This window comes from Morone saxatilis, unplaced genomic scaffold, assembly GCF_004916995.1.
Source record: "Morone saxatilis isolate NCDOM2014 unplaced genomic scaffold, NCSU_SB_2.0 Contig16, whole genome shotgun sequence".
In the NCBI taxonomy this organism is placed as follows: domain Eukaryota; kingdom Metazoa; phylum Chordata; class Actinopteri; family Moronidae; genus Morone; species Morone saxatilis.
This window is the reverse complement of record NW_023339718.1, coordinates 523,766-541,697: the sequence shown is the minus strand read 5'-3', so window position 1 is coordinate 541,697 and position 17,932 is coordinate 523,766. Positions and strand designations below refer to the sequence as shown.

General features: G+C 40.7%; 1 protein-coding gene across 1 annotated transcript in view; it reads left to right on the top strand.

The window, feature by feature from the left end:
• The window catches only part of pip5k1bb (phosphatidylinositol-4-phosphate 5-kinase, type I, beta b), a 34,668-nt gene extending 16,763 nt beyond the window's left edge, over positions 1-17,905 (top strand). Inside the window, exons 6-15 of the mRNA XM_035658992.1 lie at positions 2,528-2,680; positions 3,344-3,643; positions 9,988-10,190; positions 10,573-10,656; positions 11,496-11,544; positions 11,673-11,757; positions 12,855-13,013; positions 14,166-14,292; positions 16,172-16,295; positions 16,490-17,905. Coding sequence (XP_035514885.1) covers positions 2,528-2,680; positions 3,344-3,643; positions 9,988-10,190; positions 10,573-10,656; positions 11,496-11,544; positions 11,673-11,757; positions 12,855-13,013; positions 14,166-14,292; positions 16,172-16,295; positions 16,490-16,492 — 1,287 coding nt within the window. The 3' untranslated portion in view covers positions 16,493-17,905. The remainder of the gene's footprint in view (positions 1-2,527; positions 2,681-3,343; positions 3,644-9,987; positions 10,191-10,572; positions 10,657-11,495; positions 11,545-11,672; positions 11,758-12,854; positions 13,014-14,165; positions 14,293-16,171; positions 16,296-16,489) is intronic.
• The last annotated feature ends 27 nt before the right edge of the window (positions 17,906-17,932 follow it).

Genomic DNA, 17,932 nt, shown 5'->3' with positions numbered 1-17,932 from the left:
TTCGGACCAGACACCTGGAATGCAACTGCAAGATAAACTGCGGCGTTGTGCCTTTGTCGCTAGGTAACACACTCCAAAAATGTGATGTAACGCACCGACGATCATACTCCAGCTCAGAACAGCTCTGCGACAGAGCGGCGCGAGCGCGAATGCCTCCCAGGTATTCTCCTCTCCTCTGACACTGTTGCTCTCACTCACATGCACTGCGTCGATGTACACCATCTAACTGTTCCTCCTCCGCTCGGCCGCTGCTCTCATAGTCTTTCCTTCACCGTTGCTCTCTGGTGCTTTTCTCGAGATGCAGCAGAAGCAAGTAACTTTGCTATTCATTACCCTCGCGGAGCTTATGTTCTGTTCCATGCTCGTGGGCTGTCCTTGTTGTTTGTCGCGCAAGGGTCTACAGTCTGTAGATTTCATTAAAGCTTTGGCACCAGGTTAGCTTGTAGTCCTGTGCAGTTCAGAATTGTGGTATTTTCCGTAATGAACTAATAAGTGTTTTTAATGACAATCGGAAAATATGAGACAGAGAGCTGTCTTAATCAACGCTAGTAAGTCTATATGCGCCAAACAGTATCTGGAACCCAACCATGAGCTTTTTGGTTCGCAACTCAAACAAACTCTCAATTACTACATCATACAATGACTATCATCATAGAGAAAAAAAGCGTATGCTTCCAACTTTTTCCACCATCCATAAGAAATGGTTTCCTGTGGGTCTTGGACTGGCCTGCACCCCATTCCACTACCTTGGGTGAATTTAACCTGGTTAACCTGGTTGCATAATTTTTGTCCCACAGGTAATATGTTTTTTGTGGTGTTGGTGTTGTGGTGTGCGGTGTGTGTGTGTGTGGTTTGGTGTGTTGTGTGTTGGTCCTTTAATACTACGTGTGCTGTGGTGGGTTTCTGAGATGTTAGATTTCATACACCTCAGATGTGTGAGTATCAATGCGGTTGTATATGTTGTTTTTCCCACTAGCATGTCAATGGTCCACAATGCCTAGTACCTGTCGATCTGTATCCTAATGTAATAACTTTGCGCGGCGCAGTCTCTGAATGTCTCATCTTGTTCTTCACTCGTAAGTTAACATAGTGATTATCAAGATGTATCATATAATCATAGATAGAGATGAATCTAATTAGAAGTGTGCTTTATGAACTTAGATGGTAGAGTTATTGAGAATGAAGCTTGTAAGACAGACGAGCATGGTATACTGAAATCATAACGAGCTAGTAAACTGTATATTTAATGGCCAATAAAAAACCCAATGTAATCGATAGGGCACCAATACACACGTATATATTCCTTATTTTTTTTTTGGAATTTTACACAAACTAAAACATGATAAATTGTACTCAAAGAGAAGTAATATATACTAGGCATTCACAATACAATGATATTTTAGACGGACATACGCTTTCCATCGAGCGCGTGCAACTATTTTTCCACAATTACAACACATAAACGACTGAATATGGGCTTTTTTATCGTGGACACACATTTGGTATCCTGAATGCAAATGCAATAAACTGCGGTTGTGTTTGTGCTGGTAACTCAATGTGACTGTAGACGGTTATCAGTGGAAGAGTCTCTGGAGAGGGAGAGCGGATGCCTCCAGTGTTTCTCCTCTCCTCTGAACATGTTGCTCTCATAATGCACTGATTAACATCTAACTGTTCTCCTCAGTCGGCTGCTCTCATAGTCTTTCCTTCACACGTTGTCTCTGGTGTCTTTTCTGAGATGCAGCAGAAGCAGTAATTGCTACTTATTACCCTCGCGGAGCTTATGTATCTGTCCATGCTCGTGGGCTTGTTTGATTGTTTGTCAGCAGCAAGGGTCAAATGTCTGTAGATTTCATTAAAGTTTGGCACGCAGTTAAGCTTTGTAGTCATGTGATTCAGATTTGGTATTTCTGTAATGAACTAATAAGTGTTTTAATGAACAATGAAAATAATGTAGACAGAGAGCTGCTTTAATCAACGCTGTAAGTTATATGGCCAAAAGTATGTGGACAACCATGTACTTTTTTGGTCCAACTAAACAAAATCTCATTACTACATCATACAATGATATTTTAGACAGCAGTATGCTTCCAACTTTTCCACATCCATAAAGAAATGGTTTTCTGTGGTCTTGGACTGGCCTGCACCCCATTCCACACCTTGGGGGTGAATTTTAACCTGGTTAACCTGGTTGCATAATTTTTGGTCACACAGTGTATTAAGCTGCTAAACCATAACCATGTATTTGAAAAGAAACCTGGTGCTTTTGTATTACAAGACTTACTGTAAATGTCATAAAGCCAGTGAAGATTTACTGCAATGTTTTACTTCTAGCACTAAATAGACAAGTCTGTCTGTGTAGCATCTTTGTTTAATCATATTTTCCACATAAAGTTTAACTAGTGTTTCATTTTTTTCTGTATTGTAGTTTATGTGTTTAGAGCTGTTTATGTCTTGATGTTCCAAGTGATGCTGTTCTCTAGAAGTCTGACCTTAAAATGATTTGTTTATGATTCTCCTTCCTTAGTACTCCCTGGTGAATGAGCCTCTGATTGAGCTGACCAACCCGGGGGCAAGCGGCTCTCTCTTCTACCTAACCAGCGATGACGAGTTCATCATTAAAACCGTCCAGCATAAAGAGGCCAAGTTCCTGCAGAGATTGCTACCTGGATACTATATGGTAAAGTTCCTTCATGAGCTCTCCAGCACCTGTTGAGATTGCAAAACTCCACTTCTCAGTATTGAATGGGTGTATAGTGTTAAATTTGAACAGATCACTCATCAGATGCTTAAGTGGCATGAATGAGATGTAGTGAACATTCTTATCAGCTCCAGTTGTAGGGCACCATCAGACTGAGAAGAGTCTTGCATGTACAGAAGTCAAACGTTTGATCATTTTGCTCACTTATTCATACCTATAACCTATATTACTTTGAAGATCCACTGCACCTACATTGGCTCTAACTTCACTCTTTTTTAGACTTTACACTGTAGAAGAGAAATTAATTAGCAGTAAAACATGATTGTAATAAAAAAAAGAAAATGGTCCATGATATGTTATATTTCTATTTAGTTTTTAAACAGTACCAAATATAGGAATTGCATTTTTATGAAATAAAGCAATCCACAAACAGTAACAAGTGTATGGGGTTTTCTGCAGCCACGTAAATACCTAAAAGCCTATTATATTCATCACATAATTTGCAACACGGGAACCAAACTTTTCCCCTTTATCTCATTCAGTTTCCCAATTACTTTAAGGTAAAAGTGTAGTCTAAATCAATGAAATTATTCATGTGTATTTTCATCCTCCTTGTGACTTAGGCTGTCTTTCACTTCACAGAACCTGAACCAGAATCCACGCACACTGTTGCCCAAATTCTACGGACTGTACTGCATCCAGTCGGGAGGCATCAACATCCGACTGGTAGTGATGAACAACGTGCTGCCACGCTCCGTCAAAATGCACTACAAATACGACCTGAAGGGATCCACCTACAAGAGACGAGCGTCCAGAAAAGAGAGAGAGAAGGCTTGTCCGACCTACAAAGACCTGGACTTCCAGGATATGCATGAAGAAGGGCTTTACTTCGACGCAGAGACATACAACAATCTAATGAAGACCCTGCAGAGAGACTGTCGGGTAGGTGGTTTTAGCAGTGGTTGGCGCATGTGATTGTGTTTATATGTGCTCATTATTGTCTGTTCGTTGGATTAGCACAGTCATACCAGGAAAGTCACTATTATTTTTCAACAGGAAGCTGTGCTACAAAGAAGGATGTCTAGGATCAGGGGATTTTTGTTTCATTATCAGAATACTTTCCTTTAGAAGGCCATTTCTATTGGATTCTCATGCCTTCATTCCTTCTCTAAAACATTTTGACCCGTGTGCAGCAAAGCCCCACATGGACATTATGTCATGTGCCATATCAGAGCTTAGAGCAGATTGCTTTGAACCTGGGAACTCACTGGACTGAAGGGACATAGCTGTTGAAGGCATGTAATTGAACTCTCATTTTTGTAACCGATTATGGAAGCTTAAACACATAATAAGCATCAGTTAACCACATTGTGTACTAGTTCAGGACAGTGTGTGTGTGCATTTTAGATAGGACAAAATACTTTGGAACAAGATTTTTCCATGTGTTTGCCAATGGAACCGCAGTGTGTTCCCACCGTGTGTTCCCACTGTGTGTTCCCACTGTGTGTTCAGTCTAAGCTTTTAGTTTGCCCCAGGCTCTGTTCTCCCGTCTCTGTGCTGCTATGTTTCAGTACATGACAGCTCTCCAAACACTGAATGTGATTAAGACATGATCCTGGTAGCATGAGAGACTCCAAGCTCGATCCAAAGATAGTCCCCCAATCTAAAGGCTCACATTCTTCTCTATTTTAACACAGAGGCCAGGAGACTGTCTGCTGGAGGAGGCTGGTTGGAGTTTAATAGGAGACATGGCCTGTGCACTGGTGATTCACCAGTATTTTCCTGCTTTTAGAAGCATGAAAACAACAACAGCATACAAAATTAGTTATCTGAGCTAGCTAGCACAAACGACAATACTGTCTACATTACACCAGTGTCAGAGAAATTGTCTGTGAAAACAGCCTAGTAGTGGAAACTGAGGGACTATGTATAATACATTTTACAAAATTTTGCTTATGTGTTTTTTGACCACAATTGTTTAAAAAGCAAAATAACCAGAACAGAAGAGCAGAATTGCTGATGTGCTTTTCCTCTGCCTCTAAAATAACAACATCTGAGATACTGTGACTACTAGACCACAGAGTTATGTGCTAGAAAGTTTAAAAAAAATCTGTAGATGGACTGATGAACAGTAAAATCTTGGATTGTCAATCTGCACAATAATTCTTTGGGTTGGTTCCCAGGTAAGCTAAATATATATTTGCGCAGTGACATTCCTGCCCTGTTGTTCTTCATGTGGATCAGGTGGATGGCCTCTTGGGGCTGTATGAGTGATGACAATGTGGCTTCCAGACACTGATTTAATGTTTTCTACCTTCATATTGGCTGGTTAACGATGGCCCTAAAGCCCCATGTGTTGTAATCCCATTTGTTCTGCTTGACATACAATAACTGCACACACACATACACACACACACAGCACAGATCCTCCATGGGGTTCAACCTGGAATCTGACCAGGATGTTACTTTTAAGTGTGGACTGGTGTATCAGATGAGGCGCAGAGACCAGAAAGAAATACTTCCTGCCGGGCCCAGCCAACCTGCCCGACCTGGCAACCCTGCATGGCACCATTCAGCTTACAACGTTAATTACTTCCATTACACCTGCATCAGCTTAAATGTTTCATTTTTTAGTGTGTGGGAATAGATGAATCTTGATGGTTTTATCGTCAAGCAGTGATTGATTGCGCATGGAATGGAGTTAGCGGTAATGAACAGTGTGATGCTGTGGGTATATTTAGTTCACTGTGTTAAGTAACAGAGCACTCTTCTCTTCTCTTCTCTTCTCTTCTCTTTTATCCTCTTCTCTTCTCTTCTCTCCTTATCAAAAAGCAAATTTCATGAAATGTCATGACTTTCATTTTCAGTAAGCTTGTGTGTAGTGTTGCTCTTTTGGGAAAGTGGAGTATCTTTCTGGGAAAAGTATGTAAACAGGTGTGAACAGCTGTTGCTTTCCCACTTTTTAAGTCAAACAGTATCTCGCTTTTGAACCGACTTGGTGCTTGTGAGGTTAGAGTAAAATGACCAGAAATTCATACGAACTTCAGGGGCCCTTCCTATCATCATTAACTAATATGCTGACTTTGTTGATATCCTCTATTTTCTTTTTAATGTTTTCTTAAACAGATTGCAGGCAGAATGACATCCTCCCCTTTTGCTAAGTCAGTACCTCCTTAACCCAGCAACACACTCCCATCTACAACCTTGCCCAAACATACCCCAGGCATCCACTGTCTACCCACTATGTGTGCATGTACAGGCCCGACTGTGCTACATATTGTATGTATATAAAGTATATGTTGGAGTGTGTGTGTCTGTCTGATATATGTAAGTGAAAATGTTTAGCAGCAGCTGTTAGAGATTCTGTACTGTACAGTTTGTTATTGTCATGGCTTCCTGCGCTCGCCTCCTGAGCGGGAAGCAAAGTGCCCTCTAAGCAGAATCACTGTCCATTTCCATGAGTAAGCAGCTAACCCCGTCACCCCAGGAGAGGCTGTGGAGCAAAACACAGAGGAGGGGTCAGCAGAAGCCAAGCAACAGGGGGTGAGGGGCATGGAGGGAATGAGGAAGTGGGATTGTTGTCCAATGAAAGCACATGTGGTGAGGCCTCTGAAAAACAAATTCTAGCTATTTTTCCAGTGCTTGGGGTGCTGTGATTTCTGTTTCATAGGAATGTAGGAGGTCAGAATTGAGTTAAAGCAGAAAGCATAGCGATGAGACAAAGAGGAGGATGAGCAGTATGTTTTAGAGAATCAGAGACTTCTGCTATGTGGGACACTAATAGGGAAACACAGGGTACGCTTTCTTCCTTTTAAGCCTACTCTCTCCATTACTCTGCAGCTCCCCTGATACTCCACAAATGCCAACAACAACACAAGGCATTAATAATTCATGTTGAACTCTACTGTACAGAGAGAGAGAGTGAGACAGGGAGTTTTTATTGTATCGTGAGTGTGTGTTTGTGCCGTTCTTGTGCTGGCTGTATGTGTGTGTGTGTGATTTGAATCAGAGAAGAGCATCATGTCCCAGTTGTATTACACTGACTGTGCAGCAGCTGTGAGACATATAATGATGATAGTGGTACTGATGATAATGTCAAGCTGTTGAGACAGTTTTGTTCACAGCACATGTTTGACAGTTGTCATGTTGGGGACCACCCAGGCCAAATGGTATCCACGCACTGTTCAATTCTGCTTGAGAATTCGTGAAATAGGAGTCCTTTAATGTCACATACAAACAAGTGCAGAAATAGTGACTCAGACAACGTAGGCATGCATTCTTGGACATTGGACAATAATGGGTCGCATAGCAGTCAGTGTAGCCAATCATAAACAACCATTTACTGTATGGTTCCCCCTCTTCTCAGCCATGTGATTCTGTGACAACAATGGCTTCTCTCACTCTCCTCTGCAGAAAACCAAGGCCTTGACCTTGCAGTCAGAAGTCAGTAAGGCTTCAACGGGATCCTTAACCACATTCACTACATATGGCTAAAACCTCTTAATTACACAGGTCAACTAATGATTATTAATAAACATAGTGAAAAGTCATAAGTTCCCAGAGCCTATGGTGATGTGTTCAGGTGTCTTGTTTTGTCCCACCAATATTTAAAGTTAAAGATATTCTGTTTACTATCAGAGAAAAGTAAGAAAACCAGAAAAGATTTCCATTTGAGAAGTTGAAACCAGGGATTTGTTCTTAAATCAGTGTTTCTCAAACTTTTACACCACCTACCACCTCTATGGAATATTTTAGGCTCTCCACCAATGTTAAAATACAGTTGTGCAGGCAGAACCTATTCAACTTTATCAGAATCAGAAATACTTCCTAATAAGAAGATTATTTGTTGTTGAATCCTGAATGGAACCAGGGTACTCCTTATCCACACTTCTCTTCCCAATTGTTCCATTTGGAGCCATGATTGCTTATTATCTTACTAACTTATTTTAAATTATACAAAAATTACATGTTTTTTAATTAATTAGTTTCATTTAAAAAAAAAAATTAATCAAAACTTTTGCAGATAAATTTTCCGTGGATGGACTAATCGATTATTTAAATAATCATTCTAGCTCTACACAGGTCTTCATACAAATTTGTGATGTGAAATTAATCCAGAGACAGAAATAAATTATTTTAAATTCCATTATTACAGTTGTTACAAGACAAGAAGTTTTATTTTGGGAACAAGCTTTATCAGAAACAGAAGAAAAAAAGGAGATGATGCAAAGATTTTGTGAAACTGTTCTGTGCAGTTTAATGTAAAGAGTCAGTTACGAGTCTGAACAAGTGACAAAATTAAAAGCCACACGTCCCTAATCTAATATGTTGTGTCATGGGTAGCAGGTTGTACTCATGAATTATCGAGATAGCAGAAACATTCCTGTGATTGTTACTGGAGTCAGCGTATACACAGGATGAGTGACCCAGCCTCATACAGACTCATACTTAACAAAGCTTTCAGTGTATTAGTTTCACTGCAAAGTGGAGCACACCAGTGAGCACTATTGGGAGCTCTGCTACCCTACTGGCACAGAGATAGATAGATGGGTGGAGGAGTGCTTCAGGGTGGAATATACTGAGAAACATCAGAGATTTGTTAAAGATCAGGGGATGCTGTGACAAAGCTCACCTCCTTCAGGAGTGTAAGGATTATCCTTTTTTCATTCACTGTGAGAAAACGGAGCTGCGTTTGAAATGAGAGCATAGGCCAGGATGCGCAGGGGAGAGACCCAAACACTTGGCGTTTAAGCATCTAAGAATCTGTAATATTACAATCCAATAACTGATAATTTTCTGTGCTTGTACATTTAAACAGTATTTTTCCGAATCCAAAGAAAATCTTTTGCACAAACCACTATAGAAATGCAGCTGTTTTCTTTTTACTGTGACGGTTTGATTGTTTGCCTGGGAAAGCTGGGGCCAGGACACATAGTAATGGCCTTCTGTAGGCAGCCTGGTGTGCATGGCTCTATTTAAAATGGCTGCTGTTTGAATAGGCTGGGGGAGTTTGAGTGAAGGGATGCAAATCGTTGATATGGAAAAGGCAAAGCTCAGACAAAAGCTGCAGTGTTTGCCCGAGTCAGTCATTAAGTCTATTTGTGGTTGTGTGTTTGAGTATGAATTTGTGTGACTTTATACATCAGCAGTTTCTATTATAGATGCAAACTGGATTTACAACCAACTAGACTAATAATCTTGTTTGACCTTCTTTCGTGCATTGAAAATGGCTTATCTACATAAAGATAAGAGGAAGTTGTAGGTCAGTTTCAAAACACTATTGGTCTCACATTCTTCACAGAATCAGGCCAGTTTTCTCAGGATTCTGGCTCGTGTCTCTCTTTGATTATATCAGAAGCTTTTTTAGTGCTTCCAATTCTATTAGGCTTAAGAATGTGTTCTTTATGGAGTGTGAGTGAGAATGCCCAAGACTATAATAATAAACGTTTCATCAGGCTTAGTCACTATGTTGTGTTTTTGGAAATTTCTTCTTAAGCCTGACTTTCTCTAAGCTCTTTCTGTCTTTTCATCAACTAAAGATACACACACAGGGGAGTTTCTGGACAGAGGATTTATTGAGAGTTGCATTATTTTTGATTCTTCTTCTCTCACTGATGATTGAATAGAAAGTATATTTGCAGAATTAAATAACTTTGACCTCTCCCTTTCTGAAAATTCATGCTTTCTGTCTTTCTAAGCCCNNNNCCGAAACACTTTCAATTATTCAAGTCAAGAGTTATAAACCAGTACAGTAACTTTATTCCCCAGTCTAGGTCATTACATGAGCCTGGCTACCTGGCAGTGGCTCTGATCCCGTTCCCAGATCAAGCTCCTGCCTATCTCTCTACCCTTGTCTTGCCCTTGCACTGCTTTACCCGAGCACTTAGGAGACATGAAGTCGCAGAGTCTCTGGGAAAGTGGGTGAAAAGCTTCTCAGACAGGTCAATGTGTAACACTTGGCTCACTGTGGAGAAACACCTTGTTTATTTAGTTCAAAACTGGTTTAAACTGAGATTTCCTTTTGCAAGCTCACAGCCTTTGAAGCGCTGAAGCGTGTGGCTTATGAAAGTGTTTTAGGAGGAAAAAAGTGTTTTTCCACACATTTCATTTCATAATGACGCTATATTTACTGTCAGGAGGAGTGAAGCAAGATGAAGCACCCAGTGCAAGAGAATAATCTCTTCGGTGTTCTAACAGGTCACAGAAAATGTGAAATATCCATCACAATCTAGCTTGTGTCATCACACACTTTTTGTAAAAACTGCATGTCTTGTAACTTACTATAGGTGCTGGAGAGTTTTAAGATCATGGATTACAGCCTGCTGCTGGGTGTGCACGTCCTGGACCAGAACCAGAGAGATGGGGGCGAGCAGGGCCAGGCAGGGGGGGACGGGAGGAGACCCGTGGCTCAGAGGGTGCTTTACTCCACTGCCATGGAGTCCATCCAGGGAGACGGCAAGGCTGCTGAAGCTCTCACCACAGATGACACGTGAGTCGGCTCAGCTGGGGGAAAACACACAAATTATGCACACATATTTGGGCATACACACTCTGCCTCTGTCTGTCTCTTAATCTCCACCTTTTCTCTCCCAGACACAGTTATACAACTGTACTCATACCTCGCACAAGACACTTAAACAGTGAACACACAGTCAGGCTCTCATATAACCATGGCTACACAAATACAAACACAGCCACTGTTCTGCGTATTTACAGCAATACACATGAATGTAAATACTGTAAGTGCCCCTTTTACAAACATTTGTAAAGCTGTGTTGGCGTATTGCCTGTATTTGAACAGTGTTTTAAGCATTGCAGAAGAAGAACGGTAGCTATTCTCTGACAGCTGCTGTGTTTTTACTCTGTTTTAGGATGGGTGGTATCCCTGCCAAAACACACAGAGAAGAAAAGCTACTCATCTTCCTGGGTATCATAGATATTCTACAGTCATACAGGTACTGATCTTAATGATGTAATTTTATTCATCTATAGGGGTACTTTCTTGTTATATTTCTGATTAGAAAATTCAATAATCTGTTGACTTTTAGGCCAAGAAACCCATTTAAATCTGACTGGGTGATCTGCAGAAATGTGTGTCTCAATTCTAAAAAAGTAAAACGTCTCAACAGCAAGTGAAGATGTGACAGTTAAGAGGGAATGTGCATGAATAGTTAAGGACTCTAAGCGGTAACTGCTCAGATTGATATTTGCCCTACGACAAGACCTCCAAATGTTGAATTATCACTCTCCATTAATGGAAAGAACTACAAGCCACTTTATCACACTCCTGAAAGGACTCAAGACTTTTTCTCTATCCAACATGAATTAAATGGACACAGCAGCCTATCAGTCTTCTTTATTTACACATTGATTTTTCGTCCTGAGAGAAAAAGCATCGGGTAACAGTGAAGGAACCCTTTTAGATCATCGGGTTTTCAAACTTGTGGACATTTAAAAGCATCACATGCATCTTTGTCAGCCTGGTTGGTCGAGGCATCAAATGCACACAGAGTAGGTGAGGTGAGATGGGGTCAGGGAGGAAGGATGAAAAGACCCAATCACCACCATTCACCACTTATCCTGTCTTATTTCTGGTAGCTTACTTCACTTCAAGACGTTATATAACTTAAAACGTTGATGTATTTTCTGCTAATACACAGAAAAATAACCTTAGTTTCTATTGTGCCAAGAAGGAAAGGGGAAGAGTCTTAGGTTTGAGCAGCCATAAAGGGGAAGTTGTTGGGTAAGCAAATACCTTTGTGACAAGGCTTCTTCTTGTTTTGTTTCTCCCCAGATTCATTAAAAAGTTGGAACATTCATGGAAAGCCCTGGTGTACGATGGCGTAAGTTGATACCCTGTTCAAATCTGACACTACTGCTTTTATGAATGAGCCTTTTATTTGGTCACATACCCTTAAGCCTTTTACTGGCTATTTGGTAAAATCTCTGCATTTTCTCTGCCTGTCCTCAGGACTCTGTCTCGGTGCATCGGCCCGGGTTTTACGCCAGCCGCTTCCTCAAGTTCATGAGCACACGGGTCTTCAGGAAGACTCAACGTAAGTCTGCAGGTTAATCATCATCACACATGGGAGAGTCCACATGCACAGAAACCAAACAAACAAAGTGAAGGGCAGCAATGGGAAGTAGGAAATCCTGGCCTGATAAGAAGAGTAAATCAGTAGGCAGTTTTTATTGTCTATTTCTAGGCATTTATGTGTCACTGTAATAATATTAGATTAGCAGTAATTCACTTGTTACATTAGGTGGATTATTGTTTCCCTGTATTGTCCTCCCGATCACACAGAGCATTTTATTTTCCTGCCCGTTATTGTTCTCTATAATTAGCTAGTTAGTTTTGAGGCACATGATTCATTATGTCCAGAAATGTGAGCTTTGATTAAATTTTAGGATTATTAAGCAGTATTAAACACACTTTTGTTCATGCTGGTTATGTGTAAGCAATCATGTGGCAAGGTCTTTCAAAACAGACTGAGTTTATTGTTTGGCAATCCAGAAGCAAAAGTAGACAGTTACTGAGGGGGATAAAAAAAACTCCTTTAGTCCTGGAAGTAAAGATGACGTTGATTCCCCTTTTAAACCCCTGCCTAACTGCAGAAATCAGGCATGCGGAGCTGATCGATGTATGACAGATTGATTGATCCTCTGCCAACATTTAAACCATTTTATCCACGGTGTTGTGGGCGCGGCTCTAGGTAAAGCTAGGAAGTAGTTTTGGAACTTCACATTAACATCAAATGCAGTAACAATGTTATGCAACCATGCGGGACCCCCCTGTGGAAATTAACATGGCTGAAGCAAAGATTTGAGGATTTAGCTGTGCTATTAACCATCGCCAAGTCCCGTCACAGGGAGATGACAGGAAAGGATTTAATTTCATGCCCTGCTTGGGAGGCAGAATAAGGATGGCTTAGGGGACACTTGTGTAATCGTCATTGTGCATTTTAACAGTTTAATGATAATTTTACTTTACTAATTTTGGAGGCAGAGCTTTAGAGTTTCATTGTGTGTGAACTTTGCTTTAATCAGGATAATCGTCTCTTTCTACTACCTCCTCTTTCTGCTTCTCTGAATGTTTATCTCTCGCTTTTTATCTTTTCTTTCCCTCACTTGGACGCTCCTTTTCGCTCTGCAGCAATTCGATTCTCCCCTTCAAAGAGGACGCGTACTTCTATCCCAGCTCTGAAGTCGTCCTCACAGGAGATTCTTTCATCGCAGGCAGATGAGAGGAACGAGGAGGACAGGAGGGACAGGCTGGGAGGAGCTTACAGTCTGGCTAGTCTGGACGGACAAGGTACACAACACAGCAACTTTTTTAGACTGCACATTTTTTCCATTTAGTTTGTAAGACAGCGTATCTTGTTGTTTGACAACATTCATAGAAGTGCCTGAATTATTAATGAGATTATTTGAAACTCAAAACCTAAACGATTTTTATTGCCATTTTCCCATTTTATCCTCACCGCGTCTCTCTCTAAATGGCCTCCTACTCTAATCAGCCTCTGTCATTTTCTAGTTTTTGTGGCTTTAGAGCTTTTTAGAAACACTTGAGACCCATAAACAGCCACTTGGATTCGGCCATAAAAATGTTGTCCACTCATCACTGCCCCGGGGGTGAGGGGGGGGGGGGCTGTCACTGGTTGATACAGTGTTTGGCCTTGTAGGAAAGACAACAGACACTACCTTGTTACTAGCAGCCTGTTTAAAAAAAGAGTTGTCTAGTTTTAGCTGTGTTGTCTTCACCTCCCCTTCTCACTTTCTCTTATGACGATGACAAATCTGACCCCAGTACATGAAGGTATATGACTCAGGTGTTGTAGAGGGTGAAAGTGTCTGCAGCGATGCACACGTTCAGCAGAAACATCTGACCTTTGTGTTTGATATGGAGAAGGAGTGTTAGCCAACACCACACCGGAAAGAAACAAGGGTGTGGAGTGGAAAGAGAAGTCACAGGGGTCATGTGTCCTCGCTCTCCCGTCTGTGTCCAGCTGTGACGCAACATACTATAAATCAATTTGGATTGTTCTTCCCTCTTTATGGTTACTCAATCAGTCTCTTAGAGTACTACTTTTACTATTAAGTGTGAGGTCAATACAAAAAGTGTTATTGAAACCATTTAATTAATTTACTTAAATCAAATTCTCATGTCCTGCCTTGTCTCAGTGATTAGGCCTGTTTAAACTTTGAAGTCAACAATGAAAAGCACATTTCATTCATTCATTGATTTAAAGGCAAACACCACTAATTTTACAAAGTTCAGTTCACTCATCATGGGTTAAAAGTTGTACACTGTGGATGTGGAGCTTTCAGAAGTCTGAGTCCAAATTAAGAAAAACTGGGGGCATGAAGCAAGGGTAGAATATATAAGATATCATGGGGTATGTTGGAAAGTGTGAACTTGTTTTCCTTTACTGATATCACATGCATGTCAATGTTTTCTCCTCAGCTGTGTTTGGCTCGTACCTGCGTCCTGATCTGGTCCCTGCCAACCCGTCCTTCTACGAGGGCTCCTCCATGGGAACCATCTCCACTTCCTCCATCTTTGTCAATGTGGACAACCAAACACAAGAGAGGTACTGTGTCTAGTTGCTTTCCTTTTCCCTTTTTCATCATGACGCTGACGTGTTGTTTGAGCGGTGGAACGTGTAGTTTATCACTTTAAAACCATGATGCAAGGAAATTTGCCACACCCAGCACACACAATCTCATATATTATTGTCACTTGTGCTCTGACGTCACATGGTCTTATTGGTGACGTGTGTCATGGAGCAGGTGACTCAGCTGGCTTGGCAACGGGCTTCCAGTATATATACACACACTTCCTACACAACTTATGGATGGTTAAAGGATGAGTGGGTACTGTTAGCCTCTTTCATTTACAAGACAAAGAAGAAGAAATTCTCAACCAGCAGTTCTTACAGCCTAATTTATCCAATGTCTTAATGGTACAGTGTTGACACTTTTATATTGTAAAATCTGATACAAATGTTACTGTATAATAATCCAAGTATGATATTAACAGGTTTTATTACACCTACACCTACACAGGAACAGTTTAATTTCGCTTTTCGCTAGAAGCTTCTGAACACTTTGTCCTCTGCCCTCTGCGTGTTTCCCATCTTTCACCTCTTCTTCTGTCCAGCAGTGTCAGGTTCAGTTGGCTTTCTGAAGCACCATTGTGTGGCTTGCCCGGTCTTGTCCCCTCATCAGTCACCTGCTGCTGCAGTGACTTTGTTCTGTCAACTGTTTTCATAAATATTTAAACAGCTTCTTTGACACGGACTTACTTAGTGCCATTATGCTGCAGAAAGACTGTGACAAAAGACGACAAGCGGTGCAGTGGCAACTGTACATCCACCAACAATAATCCCAGTCTGACAGCCGGTCTGCCTGTTACAGTAGTGACACCACATGTTATGTGTCAGGGTACGATTGTTTTCAATCCGTATTCATCCATCTTTAAAATGGGACTTCTCTGCTTCTCTCTCTACCTGGCTTTAATTTTGACTTTGAACACAGAAAGTAGTCAGTCAAATGTCATAAAAAGGTAAATACAGAATCCTTATGATGTACATAAAGATAGACCGCTCTCAAGTTGCCCCCTGGTGGTTGAACCAGAACTGTAAAAGAAATGGATGATGAACAACATTGCACTCTGTCTCCTGATGGTCAAACTACATTTAACGCCATATATTATAGTGATGCATTCTCATAGTTCACTCAGGTACATAATTGAACTACATTTACATGTTGCTAGTTTTATGCTTTTTATTTGGTTTAATTGAGGTATTACTTTTCACATTTCCCCCCACTGACTCAAATCAGGAATTTCTGAGAAAAGCTAGCGTGCATTTGTATTGGCTGCATGAGGATAAAGGTGTAGTTTTGGTTTTGTGTCTTTGGTGGCTTCTAGTGCACAGGTGATGGGTCAGTAGGCTACTTTTTAGGTAGACTTCACTCACATACATATCTGACATATTTTAAAGCATATATAACACTCCCAGCTCAGTTAAGATGGTAAGATTTTCTGACTCAAATGTTGTCTTCCCTCAAACTGAAACTGAAATATTTTTAAATATTTACCTTAAGATCATTTTTATCTCTTATTCTAAATGTGACCACTTGTGCAACATACTCTCCCAGCAAAGGTCTCATTTTTACCATTGTGGTCAAATCTGACCAATCTCGAGGATACTTTGTTCATTTCCTGTGAGACATTTCGGAGACTATGAGCCAGACGCGTTTCCCATCCTGCTCGCAGTCGGTTCATCTCTTTGTTTCTTTGATGTCCCTGTCTCTGCAATAGTCTGTGATTTGTTTCTGGAGAGTTTGTTTTCATCCGTGCACTGTTTATACAGCTGCTTTATTTTAACTGCCTTTGACCCAGACAATACACTCTCAGGGCTGTCTGCTACATACTGTAGGTAATATGAAAATATTTTTTTTTCTCAGAGATGACGTTGCATCCAGCTCTACGTTTACCCTGGAGGACAGTGCTATCTGCCTCACTTCAGAGCAGAGCACCATGGATGTGGACATAGACCGTGATGATGGATCTGTTCTCGACGTCTACTTGGTGGGTTGTTTCTTCATTTGTTATTTCAGGTCACTGTCACATTGGGGTAATTCTTAGGAATTTGTTACTTGTTTTGTCCTCTTAAGGTGTTCAGATGTTAATCATCTTTGCTTATGCATGTGTACCTGGTTCACATTTAGAAAACAGGCCTAAACTACGCTAACAATAATCATTTTCTCTCTCCTCTCCTACAGTGAAAATAGCAGCTTTACAACCTTCCCTTCCTCCTGCCAATCATAAGACAATCGCCACACTCCATTGGACGGGCAAGCTGGCCTTTGACTCCACTTCCAGTGCTGCTAGATCCATGTTGCCACTTGTATTGCCAACACATAAAAAGACTGAGATTCTCCATTGGTTGATGGACTAAAAGAAGACACCAACAGAGTCACAGCCATGGACATCTGCAGGAACCATGTGAAATATCATGGATGTGATGAACATCAGGCTGAACTGAGTGTCGCTTTTTAGAGCATGCATCAACGCAGTGCCATTAAGTTTTATATATGTATACTGTTTTCATGGCCTACACAAAGACCTAAACATTTACTGTATATACATACGAGGAGAGGTAGATACATTTCTTTAAATGTTTTTTTCTGCTGACGAGAATTGAATGAAGGAGACTTTCTAGTTTGCAACTTCATTGGTTGCTAATCAGAAGAGAAAATGTTTACAGTGAATTTATGATGGCATCTTTGTCCCCGATGAACGGGGATGTGACAGTGTCACACAAAGGACACAAGCCAGTTTGTTGCCACAGCCAACACAAATGAGAAAAGACTCACATGAACAGACTTGATGGATTCTGAAGCTCCTGAGGCCCAACACAGACTGTGACGTGGCTAAAGTGGCCACCTCATCCTATTCCTAACTGGGCTGTTATTTGTGCTGCCCTGACAGGAACCTGAAGCCCTGGCGAAGGACTGCTGTTAAGTGAGAAAAGACAGTTACTGGATGTTGGATGAAGCACAGAGCGGAAGGATGATGCATTCGCTCTTGATAAAAAGGCACTTTTGACATTGGTTATGATTACTGTAAGAAATATTTTTCTCTGAAGAAGTTGCTTAAGTGGGTGGGCTACCTGACATAAGCACAGATTTGGATATGTGAATATGCACTTTTTTTTCTTCCTCTTTTTACTCTACAGATGCACACCTCTGTAAGTCATTGATACTACATGTACAGAGACAGTGACGGAACATTGTAGATCATTTCTGATGTGGAGCTACTAGTTTTGTGAGGTTTGTGTCATGAAATGCTTTTACTCAGGATATCCTTTGATACTGAATAAGTGTGTCCTCTTTAAGAAGTTCTGAGACATGCCTCCTACACTTAGAAGCTGTCCGATACCTCTACATCAAGACCATATCCAACTATAAATGTTGAATTCCACGATCACACGTTGGTTGAGACCATAATTTATTATGTAAATCTCAATATTTTACCATTTGCTGAAAAAATACTTTAATCGCTGAATGTAAAGACAATGCATATTTATATATATATATATATATATAGAAGAGACTCCTATAAATAAACAGCTTAAATTCAATGACTACTGTTTAGCTTATTTGTATGTATGCATAATTTGGGAATTACCTGTTGTTTTTTTTATTACAGAAATGGCCCTCACA